The sequence below is a fragment of the Aplysia californica genome, unplaced genomic scaffold (genome assembly GCF_000002075.1).
Source record: "Aplysia californica isolate F4 #8 unplaced genomic scaffold, AplCal3.0 scaffold00075, whole genome shotgun sequence".
Classification (NCBI taxonomy): domain Eukaryota; kingdom Metazoa; phylum Mollusca; class Gastropoda; order Aplysiida; family Aplysiidae; genus Aplysia; species Aplysia californica.
In genome coordinates this window covers 1,261,087-1,275,761 of record NW_004797345.1, presented here as the reverse complement: position 1 = coordinate 1,275,761, position 14,675 = coordinate 1,261,087, and the positions used below count along the sequence as shown (strand labels likewise).

The 14,675-nt window shown below is 39.5% G+C and overlaps 2 protein-coding genes across 3 annotated transcripts in view; one reads left to right on the top strand and one right to left on the bottom strand.

The window, feature by feature from the left end:
• The window catches only part of LOC101853299 (muskelin), a gene marked incomplete at its 5' end in the record, with an annotated part of 28,897 nt that extends 24,874 nt beyond the window's left edge, over positions 1 to 4,023 (top strand). For both annotated transcript variants that reach the window (XM_035968681.1, XM_013080126.2), the window contains 1 exon segment: positions 3,271 to 4,023. In XM_035968681.1, coding sequence (XP_035824574.1) covers positions 3,271 to 3,483 — 213 coding nt within the window.
• A 9,730-nt stretch (positions 4,024 to 13,753) lies between these two features.
• LOC101849116 (U6 snRNA-associated Sm-like protein LSm3) overlaps positions 13,754 to 14,675 on the bottom strand; it is an 8,818-nt gene continuing 7,896 nt past the window's right edge. The window contains exon 4 of the mRNA XM_005094105.3: positions 13,754 to 14,036. Coding sequence (XP_005094162.1) covers positions 13,953 to 14,036 — 84 coding nt within the window. The 3' untranslated portion in view covers positions 13,754 to 13,952. The remainder of the gene's footprint in view (positions 14,037 to 14,675) is intronic.

Genomic DNA, 14,675 nt, shown 5'->3' with positions numbered 1-14,675 from the left:
CTTGGGATTTAGATTCTTTGTTGCTAACTCTGCTTTGTTGTTTTAGTTCAGGTCTCAATGAACTCAATTACCCCCTGGGGTGGTGCTACCGACTGAAGTGCCTTTAGGCCATTCCCAAAGGGGGGACATTAACATCTCGAGTTCTTATGCACAGTAGAATTGTTTTTGTAAATGGGCTGATTCATCAATGTCATGCTTATAACTATGCCTGAACTACAACAGGGAACTGCTGCCTTTTCTTTCCTAATCCTTACTATCGTCAGTTTCCATCTACTTCTTTTGTATGTTTGTCACACTCTTGTGACCTGCTATGTCAGGGGTGCCTAGATAGTGAAGCAGACTTTGTGTTGTTGAAGCTAGAGAGATGAGCAGAGTGAATCTGATTCCCTGTAAGGACTTTTCTGTTGACATTCACCCCTTGGCGCACATATGACCTTATGCAGTTGCAAGCGCTGTAAAACCTCTACTAAAACAAATCAATGAACTCATTGCACTCAGACCTTTCTGTTTCCATTTGAATTTGATTGGAGTGCTTGTGCTGCTCTAATTAGTAGCTCATCAATGTGATTGCCTTTAACTAATTTAAATTTGTCACTTCAACAAGCTCAATTTAAGTCTTCGGGTTAATGAGAAAAAAAAAAACATACGCACACACACTTTAAAAAAAACAAAACAACAATTTTTGAGTAGTTTTATTTCCTTTTTTTTTTTGAGAGAGAGAGAGAGAGTAGGCGCTTCAGTGAAATTTTAAAACTTCTCCAAGGGCACTGAAATTGTGGATATAGGAAAGAGCTTGGCTTTCTGTTTTCAGAGCTTTTAACATAATTTTTGTGCTATCTTTGTTAGTTCAGAAGCAGCGACCATTTTTGTGCATCAATTTTCGCCCTGATTTAACCAAATTTTTGCACTGCATTTTGTGCCACCAAACTTCCAAATCTTGTTTCAAAACGTCATAAAATCCTTAATAATAGTTGTATCGTAACCATTGAGGTATCATTTTGTTTGTTTTACGTAAAATTAATAAATAAACGATAAAAGTTAAGTACATTGAGAGTACAGTTTTATTTAGTGTTTAATTACGTCATAAGCGTGACCTCGGGAGCCCGATGTCTATTATCCAAAACAGAAACTGGCACATTTTCCATGGTCCGATTTTCAAAAGAAAAACATCACTGATTATGTTTTAAAGAGATTTTTAACATGCTATTGGGAGGGGGGGGGGGAGGAATGATTAAAATTGAAAGCTGTTTCGTTGGTACATTATGCATAACTCAAGTAGGGGGTTGGTGGGTGCTCTGGGGTGTGGTTTGTTCCTTTTTTCCCTATCAACAATATACCGTCCTTATCTGTCCTCCTTCTTTTTTCTGTTTATGTTACTCTCTTGTAATTCTTCTAATCAATCCTAGGCACTTATATTACCTTATTGTGTTGCAAGTGCCGTGAAACCCATACTACAACTAAACTTAAAAAGCTTAACACAGATTTGAAAAATGTGTGATGAGTATGGCAATGGTAGGATGGCGGTGGTGGAGATAAGAGAAATAAGATGACAAGAAAGATCTAGAGAGAGAATGTATGACTAAGTGGAATGGAGAAGAAAAGAGAGGTACGGTTATGAAAAGAGGTAGGGATTAGGAACACACAGAAACTCTCTCCATTTATTCTTTGCTCAGCTGCTACAACCCCCCCCCCCCCCTTTCTGAAAAAAAAAACCCCATTACAGTGAAATCCTGTTATATCGAGAGGGATGGGACCGGTACGAAATGTCCGTTGTAGCAGGATTCTCGTTGTAAGGGATCCAGTAATAAATTCAATGGAAATAATAAAGCAGGCCTAATCTATGAGTCTGGTGTTCTGTTTATTTCTTTTTGTTATCTCCTCTGATGATGGTTTTGCGACCCCCCGGGGCAGTGCCACTGACTGTAGTGTCTTTGCTCTGGGTCCATATCGCCTCGTTCTTTTGAAAGAATTTGGCTTTCCACGATTTTTCCAAAGATTGAAAAGAGGATCTTCATGGATGGTGCAGACGGAGCGAACTCTCGATATGTGCTGTGAAATCGAGGACATAAGAAGAGGATGTGACTGGATGAGGCCGGAGAAAGACATGAGCAACTTCATGAAGGTGATAGCTACGCTAGGTCGAGAGTGTCGCGAGTGGCCAGCAAGTGCAACTAATGCGGAAATTGTGGCCAACTTGAGGAAAATTCAGTGATGGGTGATGTTGTCGTCTTCACCGACGGATCAGTGAGCCGTGGCTAGAAATCTGTGTGGGCGTTCAGTGCTCGAGTTGACGGGAAGATAATTAAAGAACAGTCTGGAGCCTATGAGTGCACTACGTCGAGCATGGCAATGGAGGTCAAGGCAATAACAGAGGCGCTGGAATGGATCAGTATGGAAGCGTATAAACATGCCCTGTTTGTCACAGATTCGATGAGCACCCTAGAAAAAATCTGGAGTGGGTGGCTCTACAGTGACTGGAGAGCTTCCATTGCAAATAGCCACCTCCTAAGAATTACATTGGTGTTCTGCCCTGGTCACGCCGGGTGCACGGAAATAAGTGTGCTGATGAACTTGCCGGCAAAGCAGCACCAATGGCTGAATCATGCTCGACCCACCAATGGTGATCGCCAGATGCAAGGAGAGCCCTTCACAACCAAGAGGAGACAGACTCCCACACACTCAGCACAATAAAAGAAAAGTGTGTGCAGGGCACAGCGAAAAAAAATTTGCTCCGAGGAGTGGTCAGGCGTGTCTCAAACCAGCTCCTCATGGAGACAATTAGCAGGAAGACCCTGAGGTGGACGCTGGAAAGGAGAGATGAGCAGCTATGGACATGTGCCGCCTGCTATGATTCTAGCTCTGGATCCAAGTAAATCTTGGGAGATTACATGTAGTGTAGAGAGACAGAGAGACATGAACTGCTCTCCTTCTACCTGTTTCTCACTTCGTCAGTGAACCAGCCCTCTCGCTTTGAGATTATGGACTTGGACTGATTAAATATAATTCACTTCTGTTATAAATTTTGAAATATAGTATAATGTGGGAGAGAGGGGCCGATGTAAATCTTGTGGGCTTTCAAGTACCTCTAGGTTTTGACTGTTTTCTTTGCTTGTTGGCCTGAACTTTTTAAAGGTTTTAATTTTATCTTTCACAGTTCATTCTCAAACTCAAATGTAGCAGAATTTGAATATTCATGAAGAACTTGATAATCGGCAATTGACATAAGAGTTTTATATGTGTATGTAATATGCATGTGATTTTATTCCTCAGTTTCAATTACTGGCCTCCTCGTTGTTCCCGTGCAGCGCTGTAGACGATGATGAGTTCACAGAGAGTATGGAGGAAGCCGTTACTGCTGTTCCTAGCTTTGGCAACCCGCATTTCGCTCAGAGGACACAACTTTTCGATGCATTAGTGGAATTTTTCCCGGACTCGATGACACAACCAAAAGAAAATCTTGTGGATCTCATTCCCCTCTACTGACCACAGAAATAGGTAATGGGGCAGAAGTGCAACGGCAGCAGTTATGTTACCGAGAAAGGCTCATCACCTGAACTTCACCACCATGCTGGTTATTATTTGTCATAAAGATGCTTTTTGCAAAGTATTTTGGCTTGCAGAATGCTGTCCAAATAACAGTGATTCATTTCATGCTTTTATATAGCTTACACTCACTGAGAACTGTTTACTTGTTTGTTCCCCCTGCAAAAGGGGCCTGGCAAGCCATTTGAATGAACCTATTGTACCTTCCGCTCAATTGCCATTTCCATGTCCTTGGTGATGTGCATAAAATGAAGATAGTTCCCTTATGCCCTGAGAAGAATAGGGGAGGAGATGGCTGTCAGATCAGCCTCTCAACCTGACTGGATTGACACAGCTCTACGATTTCTTAGTCCGTCAAGGCATTTCTAGAATTTCACTTTGTTGTCGTAGGTTTTTAATCCCAGTAGAATAAATGAACATGCTTTGGGAGGGGAGTCCTCCTTTTTTTTTTGGTACCTCTTTCTGTTAATCTACAGTGGAAACCTGATATAACAGGGATGGTGGGAGTAGAGAAAATGTCCTGTTATATCCGATCCCTGTTAAATCAGAAATGCAAGGAAAGTAAGCATTTGTGGACTAATCCAGCTGTAGTTATTCATGGGTAGTTTCCTTTGCCACAAGTACCCACGAACAGGGGTTTTGGCACCAACTTTCTCCTTGCCTCCTTAAACCACATCAGAAGAGCTTGGTCCACAGCATCTGCATCGGATAGTCTCATCTTCTTTCGATCCAGAGCAAACTTTCCATTTGAGTATGCTGCCACTATCTCCTCTCTATCCTTGATAATGGTGTGAATCGACCCTAGTGGAATGTCGAACTGACGATAAATCTCTGCCAGGTGAGCTTGCTTTTTGTCAACAGCCCGGATTATTTCGTATTTTTTGTCAATTGAAAGGCATTTTCTCGTGCCCTTGACATCGTTGGTGACACATTACGCGTGTGTGTTGCTAGGTTTCGGGCTAGATCGAGGTCTGCAGCACACCGCAGCCCTCTCTCGCTTCACACGCTGCGTGTGCTTGCAGTGGCATGGCTTGCGTGGGCTTGCTCCATCTTTGCGTTACTCTCTCTCTCTCTCTCTCTCTCTCTCTCTCTCTCTCTCTCTCTCTCTCTCTCTCTCTCTCTCTCTCTTAGTTTTTACACATTGTAACGAGCCTTTGTCCCTGCTATAACCGGTTGGGCTGCGATGAGGCCCTGTTATTCCCGATAACTTTTAATAGAGACAAAGAGTAGGAAAAAACGGGGATTTTAAAAATCCCTGTTATTACCGGATCCCTGTTATTACCGGGCCTGTTATATATGGTTTCCACTGTAGTTGGAAAGTTGGCATGCATTCTGGTGTTGTTTGCTTTTTCTTTCCTGTCACACATCTATTGTCATTATCTCTCCTCTTCCTTCATTTGTGTTTGTTACTCTCTTGTAGCACCTCTAATCTTCGGCACTTATATGACGTAATCGTGTTGCAAGTGCCATGATAAAAGTCTTACTCTTATGAAAACTTATACAATTAATCTCTTCCCTGCTGGGATTTTTTGGTTTTGTATTTTTTTTAGTTGCTGGGAATTTTCATCACTTTGTTAACCCAGTAGCTTCTGGATTACGATCAACAACAGCAACATGGGGACAAAACAGAATGAGGAATTAGCTGACCCTCTGACTTTGTGACGTGCATGCACTTCACTCAAACATTCAATATATGGGTGAAGTTGGTAACGGAATACTTTTTTCATATTGTTTTCGCGGTTGACTTGAACATCCTTGTTGTGATGATGAGAGAGGGAATTTTCAGTACTTCAACTCAGGGAGATGTATCATATGATCCTCCTAGTCAGAGGTTACTGAAGACTTATGGTTATCCGCTTACGGTAGTAACCCTTGACCCCCCCCCCCCAGCTCATCTTGACTGTATTCAAAGGCTAATTCTCTAACTATGAACAGTAAACTTGGTTGTAACTTCACTCCCTTTACTTCTGGCTGTTCCCCTAAGATCACATGGTACTTTCCCCCAAATACTGAACGCTGCTCTTGGATTTCTTAACCTTCAGCAAAATAATATTGTGGGGAAAGAATCTAATAATGTATACATGTTATATATATATATATACGGACACTGTTGGACACTGACTTCGAAACTAAGTTTCGTCATGTGCCTGTGGTGTGTATGCTGCTTGCTGCTTATTTAATATTTGCCCTTGTTTCATCTATGTCTTTCTCAAACAAAAAGAGTTTGTTTGTTGTTTTTTTTTGTCGGGTTTTTGTAAGGTGTGGGGGGGGGGGGGGGTGTTAGGTGTTGTTTTGTTTTTTGTTTTGTTTGTTGGGTTGGGGAGGGGGGGGGATTGTATGTTGCTTTCAGCTTTACACTTTACATCTTGTTTTTTTAGAAATGTTTTCTAGATTGTTATTAAATTTATTCATTCCTCCTGTGGTTTTCTATTTTCTTGCTATGTTCATTGTTTTGTTTATCACAATTTCATGATTTGTACTTTACCGTTTTGGGATCAACTTTTGTTCTTTTAACTCTACTGATGGTCAAATTAGTACACTTTACACAGAATCTTCACCTGATTGGACTGTTATTAATCTCAGATCTTGACTGATATTTTATTATAAACTCGTTATTCATTCTTAGGACTTATTTATTATCTCGGATTTTTAATTAGTCCCAGGATTCCTGTCTCCTGAGTAGAATTCACTGGGACTTGTATTACAGACTTGAACATAAGTTAAGGACCACTTGCAAACCCACTGAGTGGTCTTGGGTCGACCTACACGTTGGTGTTCTTGGACTGATCCAGTGGCTTGATGGCGCTGCCTCAGGCGGACCATAACTGAGTGTGACACTGCAAGCCTTCTGACAACTTCTCGGGCCCCAACTCCATCCTGCAGCCATGCCATAGCCCTGGAACCATCAAAGTCTCTCAGCTTTCGTCTTGGTGGCATGTTGATGCGATACTGGATTTTGCGCAAACGGCGGCTTATATTGCCAACAAAGTGAGCACAGTTCGAGACTGTACGTCCGGTTGTTTCGCACACAATAAAAAACAGCAAATTTGGCTAAAATTCCCTGAGGATTTGCATGCTGCACTTTTTGTTTTTGCCTCTGTTGGAAGCTTTGCAGTACGCATTTTGAAACATTCCTTGCTGTCTTTTTTTCAGATTTGTAAAAAATCAGGGCTGTCTGTCAAGGTGGTGTTTAACCTGTCCACGACGTTTTATGCCAGAAAAATTTTGAAATTATGCAAACTGAGCCCAAAAATGTGAAATTATGCGATTCTGTTAATTTTAACAAAGAATGATAAAGGAAAATAAAGTCAGAAATTATGAAAAAAATGATCAAATTTTGCGAAATTATGTGGGGTGCATAAAACCACGGGGACGGCTTAACTTATGTTGAAGTCTGTATTAAAGTTTTTATTTGATAAAAGTCATTTAATTAACTTTCATCATCAATGTCATCCCTTCACTGATTAGAGAATCTTCAGCCTGAATAATTTTTACTCATATTACTACTCTGCTGAAACAAGCTGATTTTATCGTTCTTTGTCCAAGTTACAAGACCTCGGAGCTGGTAATCTCATTCAGATATTTTTCGACCAGTAAGTTCAAGAAGATACAGCCCAGTAAATTATGCTCAGGTAGTAATGATGGGTCTTCATGAGTTTCGTAGGCCTTTTAATAGATATCTTGATCACTTCTTGAAGATGCTAAATAATAGTTTGACCAAACTTGGTTGTGAAAATATTGGTAAAATGGTGATCTCCAAGAACTTTAAAGTTGTCGCAAGTGACAGGTAATTTTGTGTCTTCTTTGTTTCTAACATCAATCATGGTGTAGTGTAAGGGAATGAAGTATCTTAAGACTTTGAATCTCCACAAATTTGTTTGAATGTGCAGCGTTATTGAAAATAACATGCATGAATTTTAAAAAACGATCATTTTTATTCTTGCCAGAAATTTGGACTGTGTACTGTTTCCTTCAGATGATTCAATATGTTGAGGAAATGTGTGTGTGTATTGTAACGAAAGATGTGTGTCTAGTAATAATTACAGCAGTGTCTTTTCTAGTCTGCCCATGTTGACTAAATTTGTACATGTACTATTTTTTCTTCATTTCCTCTTGGCGTAGGAAAGGTTGTACTTTTACTTTTACTAGAATGTTTTGAATTTGAACGGTTTAATTGACTCAGATGAGACAGTTGAAAACTCCAGGTCTAGAAATGTAAAATGGCATAGTTTCTAGTGTGAGCTTCCGAAATTTATTTCCCCTTCCCTTTTCCCACCAATCATGTTGATATTTTGACTGGATAGTAATAGTAGATACATGTGTTATCCTCTTCTTTGTGAGCATTAGATTCAGAGAGATTCTTCTACAACATGCAGAAGCTGGACTTCAGGCGTGGAAGTTGTTTGTCTTTGTGCTTGCAGAAAACATGCTCTTGGGGTTTTCAAGTTTCTTGCATTTATGGACTGGGGTTTTTTTTTTGTGATTTGTTGTGCAGTGTTAGTAGTTACTCCTTATTGGCACTGTGTTGCATTTATGGACTGGTTTTTTTTTGTGATTTGTCGTGCAGTTTTACTCCTTATTGGTGCTGCGTTTAACAGCTTTGTTTCGCTATAGGAACAATAACGGTAAATGCCATTTAGCTGCTCACAGCTTCTTTTTCCACTTCATAAGTGTCATTTTTTTTCTTGTTCACAAATGAGTAACTTTTTTGCAAGTGCCAGAATGTTTTTCTTATGACTTTCAGTAACTGGCTGTCCTGTTTGTCTTATTCTGATTGGAAAATTCAGTTTTCTTCACGGATCCTCTCCCTCTAACTCTAATGTAACATCATGCTGTTGCTATTCTTTGTATATCCATAATTTGAAGTGGTCACGACAAAACTACAATGTTACTTTACAATAATAACATATATTTTTGTTTGATGAGTGCTGGTAATATGAATGAGAAGCATGAAAGAGCTCTCATCTTTGCAATTTCAAAAGTGGAAGATATCATAATGGTATCTGCTAAGCTTTTGTTTCAATCTTAGGGATTCATGTTCCGTTGTCATCAAGTCAAATCTGTTACGTGTGCAGTGTGCTTGTACAGTTAAGTTGTGAACGAACCAGTCGCATTTACTTTTACCCTTTCATTCTCACTCGATAGTCATGTTTATATTGTCAGGACTGTGCCCTCCTTAGGACATTGGTTTTACAGCAAAGTATATACCACTTTGTACTGGTCAGTGGATTTTTACATGTATGAAATGTTAATCGTGTTTGGCTCAATGATCCATGATTTTAAAGAAATTACCCCTGCTCTCTGTGAGAAAAGGAAAGAAAGCCAAAAAGTAAAAGTCCAACATCTGTAGTGCAGAAAACTGTTTACATCATGTATAAAGGATGCACTGGACTTTTTCAGTTTGTTCATGCATGAGGCAGACAACAGTTCAGTTATGAGTGAGAGAAAAGGGTGTGCCTGGTTGTAAATCAGGAGAGAGTATTGCTTGAAATATGATCACTGCAATTGTAAAATGCTTATTGTTATTTGCTTTGTGAATATTGATATGTATATGTTGTTTAAAGTTAAAGTGAAGGAAGTTTCAGAGAAAGATGTCTGTAAGTATGTAGGCATTATGTGACAACACACTAGTATAAGCCAATGTGCTCTCTTAGTGTTAGTCAAAGCCGTAGGCCTACTCTTTTCCCAATGCAAAAAAAGATATTACGTAAATGTGTCTTGTTCTTGCTTCTGCTTGTCCTACATTTTGTTTCCTACAATTGTAGTCAGGTCAGAGGTGATAAAAAGCTTACTTTATGAATACAGTGATACATGTGAAGTTCTCAAATAAGCATAGCTGGAAATGGGTTCTTTGTTGTTTTCTTTTTATTAACGTGGGCTACTTTGGAACTTGAATCAAACTGTTAGTGTATGATTTGGCACATTTTTCAGCTGAAAGAATGTTCACCAGAAAGGAAACATGATGCAGAGCTAAATTTTTTGACTGACCCATAGCCATTAGTAGGACTGAGTGTCACCTGGACCAAAAAATAGAACAGACAACAGGTGTGGGATAGGTTGGCTGATGTAAGCTACTGTAACTTCTGGAAGAGACTGGTGCCAAAGAAGGGTGAACAAGTATTCTAAACATGAAGCTGCAGCGAGCACCTAGCACATCTCTGTGATGGGCCCAAATATTGATGACGTATTTTAGCCATCTATTTTTAATCGTCTTCCGGGGCTTCCCTCGCCAGTTGACGAGATCTCACCGTGGCGGAGCGGTTTTGCCGCTCCATCTAGGTTTCATCGCCAACTGTCTGGGCTGTGTGTGCGTGCAGGCTGGTGTGTGTGTGTGTGTGTGTATGCTTGTGTTTGTGCGTACGCTTGTGTGTGTGCGTACGCGTATATGTGTGTGTGTATGCGCGCACGCAGTTGTGAGTGTGTGTGTGTGTGTACAAGTTTGAGAAGGTAAATTTATTGAACGAGAATGGCTGAGGTTGTTTATAAAAGGTAACATATATATATTAATACCAAAAAAAAATAGCAAACAAACACGGCGAGATCTAGAATCTAGTCAACAGTAAAAGTTACTGGCGAGGGAAACCCAAGAGTCTTGGGGGAAACCCCGGAAGACGACAAAAATAGATGGCAGAAATACGTCATCTATATTTGGGCCAATCACAGAGATATGCTAGGTGCTCGCTGCAGCTTCATGTGTATTCTAACTTCATCATATATAGGTTTTTACAAAGTCACATGAACTGTAATTTTATGGGGAAAAGATTGCAAGGGAAATACCTTATCCAAAAAAAAAGGCAGGTCACATAGTGAATAGTGCAGACGTCATCTAGGGTCATGTGCCACCTAGCCAAGCTGAATGCTGAGCAACAAACTGCACAACCTAGAGTGGTCAGTGATACAGTGGAGTCTACTTATAACGAGTCCTGAAACAACGAGAAGTCTGTTATAAAGACACTATTCTAAAACCCTGTTTTTTTCCCTTCTTTACCTTTGTAAAAAAAATACTGCTATAGCGCATTCGGACAAACACGGGAGTCGGTTATAGCGGAATATTGCTGCTGCTTTGCACAGCGCACAGGCCAGTTATACATATAAACCTCGCCAGTTGAGAAACTTGTCGGTGATCTAGCGAAACCTAGGACTTACACCAACTCCTTGAACGAAACAAAGAATAGGAGAGCCCACATTTGCCAACAATGAAGGCCGGAGTGAATGAGTGGGGAGGGTGTGGTAAGTGCAGACAAGCAGAACGCATCGTGTGATGATAGGCCAGTGTAAGTCTAGATTATCTAGGCCTACCACTACAGTGACTACCCATGCCCTCACTTCTCCGAAGCGTGGACGGAGAGGTCACAATGCTGTGATGGATGGAGTGCTGTGTAGTAACGTGCGCAAGCAGACGAAACACACCTCGGGGTGCGGTGGGGTGGGGGACAACGCAGCGGGCGAGTTAGCCCAGAGCGCATTCTTTCTGATCGCCAACGCCGTGCTGTCAACATTGCTAGCGCTTGAGAAAGAAACCCGATTCGATTTTTGATCAAGACCTAACTAAAGGTCATGTAGAACAATGTCATCATCAGGAGAGATAACAAAAAGAAATAAACAGAACACCAAACTCCTAGATTAAGCCTACTTTATTATTTCCATTGAATTTATTACTGGATTCCTTATAATGAGAATCCTGGTATAACGGACATTTCGCACCGGTCCCCTCCCTCTCGTTATAACAGGATTCCACTGTAAAAGGAATGTGCACCTGAGCTGATGGACCTGACGGTTCATTTTGCGGAGTAGGCCTACATTGTGCATACCTGAAAGTGAAACTAATTTTCCTGCTGTCCATCCCACACAGCTTCTATGTCCATACTAAGACAAAGAGACATTTACTTTTATGGCAAGTGACTTAAACTTTATTTTCTCCTTAATACTATACACATTAACATAGCATTTCATAAGGACTGTGGCACAATTCACACTCTGACACTATCTTTACCCTTAGAAATGTATTCTTAACCAATTTTCTTTTTAAGTTGAATCCAGGTTATTGTTAAACTGTTACTGTCAATGAGTTCAATGACAGTTTTGTGTTCAGTGCCTGCAAGTTTTGAGAACAGTGTGTTTTGGTTTGATAAAAGTTGTTCATTCAATAAATGTTTAGGCAGAGGTCATCATGGCAAGTGAACGTGGACGGTGCTCATCGGCGGATAGCTTTATTTTGAATTTTTTGTTACACGATTCAGCTCTGGACAATAAGAATTGAAATGTTTTGGACTTTAGAGATTCAGTTATAAAAATGCCTGTATCGAAGGTGAAGTCCTATCAGTGGGTTAATGATATGCTGGTCTTTTCATCCACCATTACTCAACAAATTTCCACCAAAGGACTTTTGACCGTGTTTTTTTGTTAGTCTTTTATTTTGATCAAATACTGTACACCAGGCTTTGACTTTGATAATAATTTTAAATAATCCTTACCAGAAGGAGACCAGAGCGTAAAAAAAAAAAAATGTGTCCTGTCAATATTGTGTAGTGAGTTATGATATTCAGTTATACTTTCCCACAATAAGGGGGGGGGAAAAAAAAAGAAGAAAATTTGCCTTACTATTCAAGTTTTAAATCATATCCCCTCTATATATATACTGTATCTCATCTGTGCAACATTTTATCAATTAACAGCAAACATGAAAACTTGAACCCGATATTAATATTATGGTCATGGTATGGTTGGTGGATTGGCAATGCTGGACTGTATGAGTATTGTTAAGTTTTGCCAGCCTTTGCTTGATAATGTAAAATGCAAACTGTCTATGCAGCCTGCCAAAGTGAAATGTTTCTGAAAATGTCAAAAGAAAAAGTCTGTTGGTTTTTTTGTGAGAGATACTGTACTGGACGGCTAATAAAAATTGTGGATTCCCCCAAATTCCACTATACTATATGGAATGTGATCTTGCATTTGATGGTACTTCAGAATTTTTTATTGAGTTGGGGAAAGGGGGGCTTACTTCAAGGAGACACATTTCAATTTCATTTCATCTTTTGAAATTTTAAACTTCACATTTTCATACTTTCTACAATTCACGACCTTCTGATTTTTGTGTGCTGGTTTGTCCAAGTGTATATAATCAGGTGACTGAAGCAAGTGTTCATACCACCACCATATATACGGTATATGGCTCCTGTAATTTGAAAAGCTTATGCCTGATTAATAGAAATATGTGTTAGTTATCAAAGCCCTACAAACTTTAACAACCCAATTGGGCTATGTAGCTGTTAATGTACATATTATATCAGGTGGTTAAAAGTTAAACATATTGTGGCAGGAAATTGAAAAATTATGTATCTGCATGTCAGTGATTGACAATAACAACTCAATGTTCATCATTGCTACAGTGCCAGGTTCCCTTGTACCTGCACCACAAGTAAAATGCTTATTGTAAAATAAAGTTGAAGCATTTTCAGCTTGTAATCCATCTCACCTGTAATGGCAGGCTGATTAAGAGTGTTGTTCACAATGCCACTTGCTGTAGAAAAGAATATTTTTGTACAAGACAAATTATTTTATTTTTTATCTTTACTTAGTCTACAGTTAAAAACTTCATCCTGATTCCTACGCATGATGTAAAGCATTACGTACCAAGAAACGATAGAGATTTTTTACGGGTGGGTGGGGTGTGTATCGAACTCTGCCATTTTATGCTCAACATAATTGTAAAATGAAAAAGACAGGACCGCAAGTTGTATCAATTTGTTGCCACGATGATCATGCTGGCTGCCTATGTGTATTTGCTCTGACCTCATTCTTCATGCTCATTATTGACTGTACAGCGCTTCTGTCTCACTGTGCAATTTGTAGACAATGTGGACTTTCATGCAATAAAAATTGAAAGGTCATTAATGTTTGTTCACTTGACTCCTTCACTATAATTTAGTGTAGTGCTAATACACTGTATGGTTCATCTGTCTATGATGAGTAGTATTATTAACTTGACAGACTTATAGAAGATCAAGATACAAGACACAACATGGACCTTTTTTTCCCCTCTTACTTAACCAGTTCTTTCTTGCAAACAGGGCTAAATACTATACATGTGTATGTACTCAATTCCAACTTCTGTCACCCACACTTTCCTTGCATCTTAAGATCAAAATGATATCAAAAGAAAAGAGCATAAAAACACAACTGTCCCAGGACAAAAAAATCAAAAAAGGTCTTATAGTTTGGAGCATATTTATTCTGATGGACTTTTGAGTCTAATGACTTTTGATACAATGTTATGAAAATGAAAACCACATGTACATCATTGTCAACAAATTAGCAAATGAGAAGTGAAACAATGGAGGAAAAAAATAAGTTTAAAAAAAAGAACAAAACAAGTTGGGTTTTTTTCTCTAAAATTACAGAGACTTCGATCAAGTGGCAGTCCTCATTGGCGGAGAGACAAGTATGACGCCATCACCTCGAACAAACAACATGGGAATTGTTCTCTTGGTGGTCTGTGAACAGATGAAGTATAACAAACATCAACATTGGAGCCATATATTATATATAAGAGGACACTCATCTTTTTTTTTTGTAAGAGTTTTATGGCACTTGCATAACAGTGTCATATATTATAAGTGCCGAAGATTAGAGGTGGTACAAGAGAGTAACAAACATAAAAAAGAAGGAGGAGAGATAAAGACGATAGTTGTTTTGATAGGAAAGAAGGAGCAAACCGCACCAGAGCATCCGCCAACCACCTACGACACTCATCTGTCATGCCAAACAACAGAACACCACACTTAACACAGTGTTTCCATGAAAAAACCCTCAAAATCCCTCCTTACATTTCTTCCATACTCTTAAATCAACACTGGGAGGCAGAAAAAGAAAAAAGACACTTTGCATTGGACAAACATTTTCAACAACACCCTCCCCAACTCTCAACCTTTCTCATCTTATTGCCGTTTTTTGCCCTTTTCTGTTTGATTACTCCAACAAATGGTGTTTGTGAGGAACAGTATCAATGATACAAAAAGGGTAAATGGTGACATATAAACTTTGGATGGAAAAATACAGATCAAGGTACCCCCACCACTTCTATCTCTTTCTCTCCTTCAAAAACTCAATGCTTTTCTTTCTCCCAGATCCCC